General features: G+C 43.3%; 1 protein-coding gene across 1 annotated transcript in view; it reads right to left on the bottom strand.

The window, feature by feature from the left end:
- Nucleotides 1-465: 465 nt before the first annotated feature.
- Nucleotides 466-11,303, bottom strand: part of PKDCC (protein kinase domain containing, cytoplasmic) — a 73,728-nt gene continuing 62,890 nt past the window's right edge. Inside the window, exons 7-8 of the mRNA XM_015408606.1 lie at nucleotides 7,201-7,374; nucleotides 466-1,659 (exon numbers count right to left, since the gene is read on the bottom strand). Of these exons, the coding sequence (XP_015264092.1) occupies nucleotides 1,574-1,659; nucleotides 7,201-7,374 (260 nt within the window). The 3' untranslated portion in view covers nucleotides 466-1,573. The remainder of the gene's footprint in view (nucleotides 1,660-7,200; nucleotides 7,375-11,303) is intronic.

Genomic DNA, 11,303 nt, shown 5'->3' with positions numbered 1-11,303 from the left:
CCATGAGGACACCACTATTATTTTAAAGTAGTCATTTATAAAGTGCTGTGAGCACCTACAGCATGGTGGGTTGAGGCACTCTCCCCTCCCCACACACACAAAACTTACCAAGAACCAAAACAGCCATACCCCCCACCCGTGACTGTTCGGGCACTTAAAAATATCTGGGGGGGGGGACAAAAGCACCATGTTGGGAGCCCAATCAGGATCAGGCCCTCATGAGGTTTTTGACTTTGAAATGGTGGCAGCTTCCTTGTGGTGGTCACAAGGATGCCATCATATCTAGTTTGGCCCTTACAATGAATGACATTGGTCAACATTAAACATTTAAGTTACATGTTTAGTTGAATCTGGGATGAGGTAAATGAGACATACACTAGTCTTAAATTAAATTGCACAGTTTTGATCAGCTGATTATATATATATAAAGCCACTCCAGGTTTCTGTCTTGTTGTAATTTCTAGTGCCCACTTTCTACCATTACCATGGTGTGGTGCCCAAGAAGAACCTATGTAAAATTGAAGACTCGATTGTCAATGGCTCTCATTACGTTATACAGGAAGCTGCATATTAAAATGGCTGCAAGAAGAACAGCACTTCCCCCACATGAAGTTAAGGTCACTAAGTCCCCAACTCAACAGTGTGAGTTCATACTTCTACTTTCCCCCAAATAAGGGCATGATTTCTACTCAGTCCTATGGCAAAAGTAAATTGTCCGCACTCAGGGACATCACTGGGCAGGAAAAATCCTTGTCCCTCATCCATGAGGATAGGTGCCATAAAGATCTGTTTGACTCATTGAGCCAACTCCAGAGGTCTCCATAATGTGCCACTCTCCATTCTTTACAGTGATGGCTGCTGTGCTAGTTTACAGTAAATGGAAAGCTGGCTACACATTGAATCTATCAATTCTGTTTGATCCACTGAACAAGGACCATAATGGGTTTTGGTCATGCATATTTGGTGCAACAAACCATGAGCGTTGATTGTCTTTGAAGCGGTTTGATCTTTAGTTTTGGAACTCATGAGGTCTTTCAGTGCTGTGGTGATTGTACTTGTCTACATAAATAATATTTGAACAGAGGTCTCAAGCTTCCTATGGAAAGGAAGAATTTCCATCCCAACCCTATGAAAAAAAGCTTAACATAACATTTATAATCCTAATAGGAAAAGCAACCTAAGGCTGACCTTTGCTTTCTAACTATCTATGGATAGCCACACAGTGTATCTATCACATTTTGGATTTCATTCTGCTTCTTCTTTTTTAAAAAAAAATCACATTTTAAAAATGTCATTCTATTGCACATTCGTCCTGGTCATACAGGTGTCTTCTTTAAAGTTTGGTTTCACACTCCATAGATGAGAATGAGTGATAGTGCAATTCCCTCTCCATTCTTAGCTTCCTTGGATGCAACTGCGGCCTACATTTATATGCAAACTGCTACCATTATTGACTAGCTGGACTAGGGCAGCAATTCTATACACACATAGTGGGGAGTAAGGCCGATTGAACTTCATGGGAGTTACTTCTGAGTAAACTTGCATAGGATTGAACCATCAGTCACTTTCTCTTTCAATGCATCACTTTCACATATGTTGTCTTGTCATGATCAGACATAATGGACGTGGATCCCATCTTAAAGTAGACAAGCTGCCGACCTGTACAGAAGACAACAAAAAAGGAGGCAAGGAGACACAGTTAATAGAAATGAGGAGCATACTCTAGATCTGTCAATAACACTCTAAAGTCATCCAGGAGTGCCCTCTGCATTTACCATCTAAGCACCGTCAAGATGATAAAAGTTGCCTAGATAGAGACATTCTCAGTGGCTACTCTTCAGCTTTTGGATTCTATTGCCTCAAAGACTCACCAAAGCCCAGATCTAGACATCTTCAGGAAATGGTATAAGATGGTTTGATTCCAATTGGATTTGGGTAGCTTGGATAGATTGTGATAAGGGCTTAATCACGCGTAATCATTCTGACAAATTGTTACCTATGCAGATCCATCTGCATGCGGCAGGATCATCAAATCAATGAAACAGAATTAACATCACCATATTATTGCCACTGACTACCAAGGGTGAATATACATATTACATTCATTTTATTTATTTTATTGTTCATTGATAGGCTGCCTTGCCCCCCCCAACCCGGAAATACAATTCTATTGCATGATAAAAATCCTTAAAACCCACAACAATCCAATTGAACTCATCAAATTAAGAGATGAGGCTGTGACTGAGAATGATATCCCCTTGCCAATGTAACACATAAAATAGCTTTACCCGTGTTGTAACATTCTCACATTGTACATTTCCCTGCCCCAAATCAAGGGTGAATACACACATTACATTCATTTTATTTATTTTATGTTCATTTATAGGCTGCCTTGCTCCCCCCCCCCAGAAATACAATTCTATTACATGATAAAAATCCTTAAAAACCACAACAATCCAATTGAACTCATCAAATTAAGAGATGAGGCTGTGACTGAGAATGATATCCCCTTGCCAATGTAACACATAAGATAGCTTTCTCACATTGTACATTTCCCTGCCCCAAGGTATGGAGCACAGTGGGGAGAACTCACCTTGTGATGACATCATGCCTCTATTAAGTATGCCTAAATAATGCATGGGAGAGGCAAAGAATTCAAATCAGGGATGCCAGTAGTGTGCAGTTCTGCCCTACAGCTCAGGGACAGTCTATACATAATTTCAGGATCCTGTGCTTAGAATTTCATATGTACTGTTCGTATAGCAATTAACCATGTGTGAGCCTCACTGTGGATCAAAAAAGCCATAAATCAAAGCCACTGAAGGCTAGAAGGCACCCAGATTTGTAGAAAAACCCAACTACTAATAAATATGTATCTAAGGGATTAAAATAACCAAAAATAATTTAAAAATGAGCAGCCATGCAAAAAAGTTTGGATGACATATTGTGTTGCCAAAGCAACCCAAGTGTTGCATGAAAATGAGGCAACAATGACCACCTCAAGCAGGCAACAAATGGAAACCAGAACCATCAATGGCTAGACTCCTTGCCCATCTGCTTCATCTGCCCCCCCCCCTTGCTGAGTGGGACAGGACTGGAAAGGGAAGAGAGAAAGAGGACAGGGTGGGGGACCAAGTGGGCAGACGAACAGAGGATGGGAGGGAAGCAAAAGCAGGCAGGTAAGTAGACTGAGCAGACAGAAGCAACACCTGGCAGATGGGTGGGTAGAGGGAAGACTGGACAAGTGCAAGAAAGTACAGGTGGAGAACTTCAACAGCTGGAAGAGAAGGAGGGAAGATCATGCAGGAAAAGCAGGTGAGCAGGGGGCAAGAGAAAGAGCAAGTAGGTAGTTAGGTGGGTGGGAGAGAAAATAGGAGTCAGAGCAAGACTGGGGGAAATGGAGGACAGTGGGGCAATAGGATTATCAGTGCTCCGTGAGTCTTCACAAGTCCCCTCTTCTTTAATCCTAAAATGTAATTGTGGTGGGAAGAGCAATAGTGCTTCTGGTGAGTGGGTTGACTCTTCCCCTCTGCATCATTTCCCTGATTGAAAATGTCCTCCTCGATCCATGTGGATTAAAGTAGTTTAGTAGGGAAGACTGAGAGATACCTCCAGAAGATGGAAGGATATTTTCATCTACGGAAATGGCATGGGGGGGGGGGAGAAGAGTTTAGCTTCCCTTTCTTGTGCATGCTCCTAATAAATATCAGGGGTCTCCCATGACTTTTTTTCAGAGCCAAATCACATGTTTAAAGTTCCAGTCATAGAACTCCAGTGTGACATGCAGTTTCACTCTCACGTTTGGCCAGCAAATTCACGCACACACACAAAGTGAGAAACTGAAGTCCACAATTTAAAAAAACCAGAAAAGTCACTTCAGAAAACAAACAGAAAAGTTAACTTCAAAATCCCAGCCTATTCAACTGGGAATCATGTTGTACCATGTAGACCAAACAGTTGTTTTGCTAGTTTTTAAACATTTAAGAGGTTTCCCCACATGGTTTAAGTTATCATTTCAGTTATTATTGATTTGTATAGTTATAATTGATTGACTATTATTTATCATTTCTTATGAGGTGATTTGATATTCTAGGGCAGGAGAGAGAGTAAAAAACAAAATGAAGGCACTCAACATACCAAGACATAAAGCACAGGACACCTAAGACATGCATTCTCCCAAAGTTCCCTGAGGTCATTTGGGGCTGCCCTTCAAGACAGGTTGTATTTGTTATTATCTGCTAGTGCTGAGACAGCAAGCTGTGGCCTCCTACCCATCAAAGGAGGATCCTGCTTACATTTCATCCAGCTGGAAGCAGTCTCCCGGCACACACATGCTAATCTCTATGGCACTCGCCACGACCGATAAAGGGAAGGTGCTGGAATGTATTCCACAGGATCACTCCTGCAGCTGCTCAGCCTTCCTCTACCTTCTGCCTCAACTCAATGCAAAGAACACTAACTTCTCCCATATCCTGCCTCTCCTGACTGCGGCCACCAGCAATGTCATATGGTGTTCTGAATGTCAGTTCCTTAGTATGTGGGAAAGTGGGTTTTCCCCCCCACATGTACCACCCTCCTTGTCCTGCAGACAATTAAGTGCATTCCATGTGTTCTTACTAGAATCTTGAAAGATCAGTTCCCATCTTTAAATTGACAAGCTCCTCGCTCTCATGACAGGAATCCAGCAGATTGCATAGGCATGTGGGATGAGAGCAGTAAAGGATTCTCTTATGTTAAAAAAATAATCAAAAGCAACAGCTCCTTCAACCTATCATTGAAGGTTCGCCAACTTTAGTCCATCAGCTGTTCTTTTAGCAAAAAAAGACCGGAGAATCCTCCTCCTCAATTCTGTCCTTTTAATTCCAAGGCAATGGCAAAGAATTTGATGCTGACACAGAGTGTGACATTTCAGATCTAAACAGGTGTGCTTGGAGCAAAGGGCAGAACAAAAGACCACATCAACTACTACCAGATCCATTTCAATAGAGATCTCCTGGATTGAAGTTGGGACTTTCTGCATGCCAAGCAGAAGTGCTACCACTGAGCCACAGCTCCAACACATGATGCCCATCAATGCATCATACAACCACCATCTCACCTCCTTCACTATGGGACAGCAAATGTCTAAGGACTGGGTAGATCTAATTTTAAACATACAGTCAAGTGACAGCAAGGCTGAACCTTCCTCTTGCATCCATCATGGACCCAGCCTTCCAGCTGGTGAATAAGAGCAAGCCACTCAAAAGATATTCTGTTCCGAGTGAGATTGCGGGTGGCAGAAGAATGGGGGAAATCTGATTTACCTTTGTAACCTTTATAGCCTGGTAACAATGCTCTTGGATGTGCTCATTTTCTCTTTGCACAGTTCAAATGATTGTAGCATTACAATCTGTTCATGCAACAGCTACAAGTCAGGTGACCTCACTTCAGTACACAGTCTGAAAAGAATGTTGTGCTCAGGACTCTAGCAGTGTCCTGTGTGGAATTTAGCCCTTTTATGGCCTCTGTGCTGTTTTTTAAGAAAATGATGGCTTTTGCATAGTCCTGCCAGCTGTTTTGGCTAAAGGAAGAGGTGGGGAATCTACAGCTCATAAGCCAGATGTGGCATCTGCCTATTTCTGCATGAGCAAAACACTGAATTTCAGGCCTGATATAACTTTTTGGTGCCACTGACATGCTGCACAGTTAGACAGCCACCAGATTAAAATGTGCTTTGGGGCTGAGATTGAAGGATTTCCCCACCATGCAAGCCAGTGTCCTCCCTGTGCCAAATATGATGAAAAAAGATTGCAAATAGTGGTTTCCTCCCATTTGCAAACATTTCTGTCTCAGAATAAATGGTTACATTTGCTTCTAGCAGCAAGATCCACTGGCAACATCCAGTTGTCAAGGGCCATGCATCCCTGTTGATTCTTCTGGACCTCTCGGTGGTCTTCAATATGGTCAGCCATGGCATCCTTCTAGAAAGGCTGGCTGAGCTGGGAGTGGGTGTGGTATTGTGCATCAGTGGTTCTGCTCTTACTTGACTGGCCAATTCAATAAGGCGTTGCAGGGAAGGGGAAGCATACTGATGTTTGGCCCAGTGACTTTCATGCTGCAGGTCTCCCATGAAGTTTAACATTTACATGAAACCTATGGGATAAGTCATCTAGGGATTTGGAGTGAGGTGCCACCAATGTGCAAATGACACCAAGTTCTATTTATCCATAACAGTTATGTGTGGTGCGTCTGTGGAAGTGCTGAACAGGTGCCTGGAGAAGGTAATGGGAGCACAGTCCAGACAAGACTAAGGTGCTATTATTCAATGGCAAACTGCTTGAGGACAGAGTAGTTAGCCCATCCTGGAAGGGGGTTTACTCCCTCTAAAAGAGGTCTGCAGCTTGTCACTGCTGGATCCTGGCCTATAGTCTGAGGCTCAGTTCTGTAGCATGTAGTAGCTTTTATCAGTTCTGGTCGATGAACCAGTTACAACCGTTAATCAAAAAGCATGATTTAGCCACGTGCTCTGATCACTCACAGGTTAGATTAGTGGAATGTGCCTTTGAAAATTGTCTGGAAACTTTAAATGCTTTATTGGGAGCTTGATACTGGGATTATCTAACCCTAGGATTTGCCAGTAACCCTGGCCCCAATGACAGTGAGAGTATTTGGGGGGCAGAGACTGGCAAAACAGCATCATGTGATTTTGCTTCTGGCTAAGAACCTGGAACTGATATTGCCATGCCACGTGGCACTCTATGGGCAAAAACCATAGAGACTGGGAACATTCCTAGAGTTTTGTGCACTGCAGTGACATCACCTCTGGATTCCTAGGTGGAAGTGACAGGGTATAAATGAAGTAGGCAAGTAAATAAATTTGCAAACAAGTCTCACTGCATCTCCTGTTCCTAACCATTTCACTTGTACAGGAGGAGAGTCACTGTCAGAAAGCTGACATGGGAAAGTACTGGATTTGGGGATGTTGATAGTTTCCCTACCCTCATCCTCCAAGTTCCATGGGAAAGATAGTATAGAAGAGGTTCTTTCAATGAAGAGCTCAGAGTATGTGACAGCAGCAACAGGTAGATGAGTCCTCTCTCCCTTTGTATGGTTCAAAATTCCAATTTCTGAATGAAAAGCAAAGGTACAATGTGGATTTAAAATATTCTCATCATTTGGTGAGCATGCCATTAGTAACTTCAGCTTGGTAGCATGTATTACCTGTCCATGTTGTTTGGTTAGTCAGAACAAAAGCTTTGCACTGGGAATGGCTCTCGCAGACTTCCATGGCTTCGTTAACATCAAACACAGAGAGAAGACATCCCTTGTGATGATAGGATGGCCAACATCTGTAATTCTCATTGACAATGATGGTTTCAGGAACCCTTCTATAGTCTACAATTTAGAAAAAAGGAAAGTAATAATTTAAAACATTCACTTCTTAAATCAACCATGAGACAAGTCAGGCTTTTTAAAAGGCTGTAAAATGCATTACTTTTTCTTTCACGCATCTTGCTTGAAACATTTGCCACAAAGAATATTTTGTTATGTTCATTTTGCTGAGGAGGGACACTGACAATACACTCTTCCCCAGCTTTATCCCTCTCCTCCTGCCCATCCAACACAAGCAGCTGATTTTTCTGGGGCCTTTATGGACCATGAACAACATCCACTCAAGTAAACCAGACAGTGAGCTGAACTGTCTGAACTGTCGTGAAGAGTTCCAATGAGGCATTCCCAGCCCCCCTTCTGAGGCAGGAGAGCGTGGCTGTTTTTCTCCTATTTTGTGAAGAAAAGATGGGGGTTTTAATTAAGCAAACCTTTTTTATTCCTTCCTTGAATTAATACAAAAGGGCAGTTGCTTGATGGGCCCCAGAAGAGAAAGACACAAGGGGGGGAGAAAGGACGCAAACTTTGGCTCTTGCCTGGCACCTCTCCGTTGGCTGTGGATTAACTGACCCCTTTGGCTGCCTTTCAGTCTCCCTCCTTTTATGAGCTCCTTTTTCTCGCTTGTTTGCCGCTCACAGCTCTCGTCCGTTTCCCAGCTGCTTGCGGTCCTTTCTAATGAATGCATCCACCAAATTAAACTAATCATTTATAAATATTTCTACTTAGCCCACAGACTCACAAAAAATTGCCAGGCACGATCACGAGCTTCTAATTGTACAGATTACAGAAACTGTATCGGGAGTCTCAGTTTCACGGCCTGCAAGTCTCTGAGTCGTTTCAGTTCAAGGGCTCTCGCCTGCAAGCTATGAAATTTCAGCCTGTCGACATTTGGGAAAGGGTTTCATAACGATGCTTCCAACATAACAGGCATGGGGCTCACTGTTGGCTGCAATTAGGTGCCTGCTCACCTGGGAAGAAGTGGGATTTGTCCCTGGTAAACAAGCATGGCATAAGGGCCACATAGCCTAATAGACAATGGATTGGCTAATACAACAATTGCTCTCCATTGGATTTAGTATGCATTCCACATGCTATCTCCTTGTAAAATCTTGTGATCCATTTGGTAAATGCAGAACCATTTTACACAGTCCTCAAGTGATTTCTTTCCCATGATGACAAAAATACAAAGGCATATCCAGAAAACATTCTGCACAGAGAGCAAAGCTATGTGCTCTCTGTGTTCTTTTATTCTTCAAAGTGAAAACTGTATACCAAAATAAAAGGTACTGTTGGCAACCTACATAAATTGTCCACATGAAGGATATTGGCTTGCTTTGCCTAATTCATTTTGCCTCTTTTACTCATCGGAAACAGGCCAATGGTTATGGAGGGCCCTGGGACGCCATGCCTGGAACTGATGCTCTGTGAGACAGGTGGGAGAGTAATGCTGAGATGAAATCATTGTAGGAAGCTTACTTTACCCAGGGATACATCCAGAAACATGACAGAAATATGACATCCACCTCACCTGCAGTCTACACTATAGGCTGTTTTTGGTCACCAACAGGTAGAAAGGTGAAGTATAAATGAAAATAGCCTGATTCATTGCTTCTGGCTCCTTATCTGGATAAATCTGGATAAACTTCTCCCTGCCAATGTACTATTGCAGGTTCCATTAATGTAATGTTCAATGAAGCTGAAGTGCACAACAATATTAAACCAACAGTTTGGAATTAAAATACACATCCCTCAAGACCTGGTCTACACATGCTGCTGAGTGAGGTAGACAAATGCTGAAATTATAGAAAGTACCATCTCAAACAATAGACAGGGCTATTCACATTCTACCCTTTCAGCAACCTGCCACTTCATATCATCTTATTCTCCATGTATAGGCCAGGCCTTAAAGGAGTACAGCAACATGTTGCCCCCCACCCCAGTAACACATGTACATTTTCTCAGCCTCCTCGCCTTTTCAAGAAACCATATTTCCAGAGCTGTCAAGCCTCCAGTCAGGCCAGGGTAAAACTATAGAGTTTTTGGTGATCCCTAGAGCTACTGTTTTCGCATCCAGCTATTCCACAAGAGTGACATCATGCTAGCAATGCCCTCCCCCTCCTGCCAGTTTCCAGGCTTGGCCTGGCAACCCTGCATGGCTCAAAGCCTGAAAACTGTAAAGTGAATGCAGTTTTCAGCCTCATCCATGAGGCAGCCTTACTCCCACTCCCCACTCTGAACCTGTGAGCCAGAAGGGTCTTGTGGCCATCCCCAAGCAATTCCAATCATTCTGTCAAATTCCCCCAAGTTCATGGGGAGATACTTAGGACCTCCATCCTGTCCAAAATGCCTTGCAATGGTCTGTTTCTCTGTTGAATACACAAACCAGTCAAAATCCCTTATTTTTAATATATTCAATCCACATGAAAGGCAACTGAGTATGAGAAAATCAATATGAAAGAGGTAGAGGGCAGGACGTCTGGCGGGATCCATGGTATGTTCCAATCCAGTATCACCAAAAGGGGTGACCAGCATTAAGCCTGAACTGCCACATTAATCATTTATAGCCCACTTTCCTCGCTGAAACGCAAGGTGAATGACAAAATATGGGAAACAGTCCAATCAAGAAACACAAGACATCCAGCAACAATGCAATAGGACTAGGATTACAGAAATCAGGAAACAAGGCAAGAAGAAAACTGTTGAGAGTACGACATACCATAAACAATGCAGCGAGTGGATTACGAAGGTACAAGACAGTGCAGGAAAAGCAAAATGATACATACAATAAACAGTGCAATGGACAATAATCCTATTTCTTTATAAACTTGTCCTCCTTTAGATGGAGCCTACAGCTCTCCCAAATTACAACTAATTGCCCGATAGGGTTTCCAAATCCAGCCTGGGAAATTCCTGGAGATTTGTAAGTGTGTGGAGAGGCAGCTTAGCAGGGCTGGAAGGCCACAGAGTCCACAGAGTCTACCCTTCAAAGCTGTCATTTTCTGCAGAGGAAGTGATCTCTGTCATCTGGAGATCAGCTGTAATTCTCAAAGAAAGCAACCTGGAGGTTGACAACCCTGTCTTCAAACCAGAGATCATTTCTCGTGAAGGGAACAGCAGCTTTGGAGGGCACACTCTAAGGCATCACAATGCTCCCTCTAAGATGTGGAGTCTTGTGAGCAAAATTTTTACTTTGTGAGCTACTGGCATTAAAGTTGTGAGTGAGCGATTTGACCACTGCATAAATTAGTTTGCTTTGGAGCCATCCTTCCTGAGCTAAGACAAAAATGTATTTTTAGCCGGAGACCACTGTTAGCTAGCTCACACTAACTCAGCTTAGAGGGAACACTGGCTGTGTTCAGACGGGAAGCTAATCCCGCCATTGGCCCAGCTTTAATTTGATCCAGATCTTTTTTATCCGGCAGTGCATGACCAGACAGCTCCCCTTACCGTGTGTATACTTTGCAGTGGATTGTCTAGATGGCGTCCACCTGAAGGAGCCACACAGTCAGTTTTTTTAAAAAAAATTATGTTTGTGCATGCGCATCCGCACCTCAGTGTGTTCTTTTTTTTCCACGCATGCACGTAATTTAATGGTGTCGCGCGTATACCCACTTATGCACACATCACTAAGATTTTCTTTTAATGGTGGCCATTCAGGATGGTCTGGAGTCAGACCATCTCAACAGGAGGACTGCGCGCTGGAATGATCAGACGGGGAAAGTCCGCCATTGGCCCATCGGCAAACATTAGCCCCAGACTTTAACTAGTATCTTTTAAATACGGCTCCCTGGCGGGGCTAAACGGGCTGATCACGGAAGCCGCACGTTTCCCAGATGTCAGTGTCTGATCGTTCCCTTTAAATCCACCAGGCACTTGTGCCTGGCGCAGATCTAAAGACCTGTCTGATCCCCACCACTGATCACAACTCTGCTGAA

The sequence above is a fragment of the Gekko japonicus genome, unplaced genomic scaffold, assembly GCF_001447785.1.
Source record: "Gekko japonicus isolate JY-2015 unplaced genomic scaffold, Gekko_japonicus_V1.1 scaffold1561, whole genome shotgun sequence".
Classification (NCBI taxonomy): Eukaryota; Metazoa; Chordata; class Lepidosauria; order Squamata; family Gekkonidae; genus Gekko; species Gekko japonicus.
Note: the sequence above shows the minus strand (reverse complement) of the source record. Positions and strands in the feature narration are given on the sequence as shown.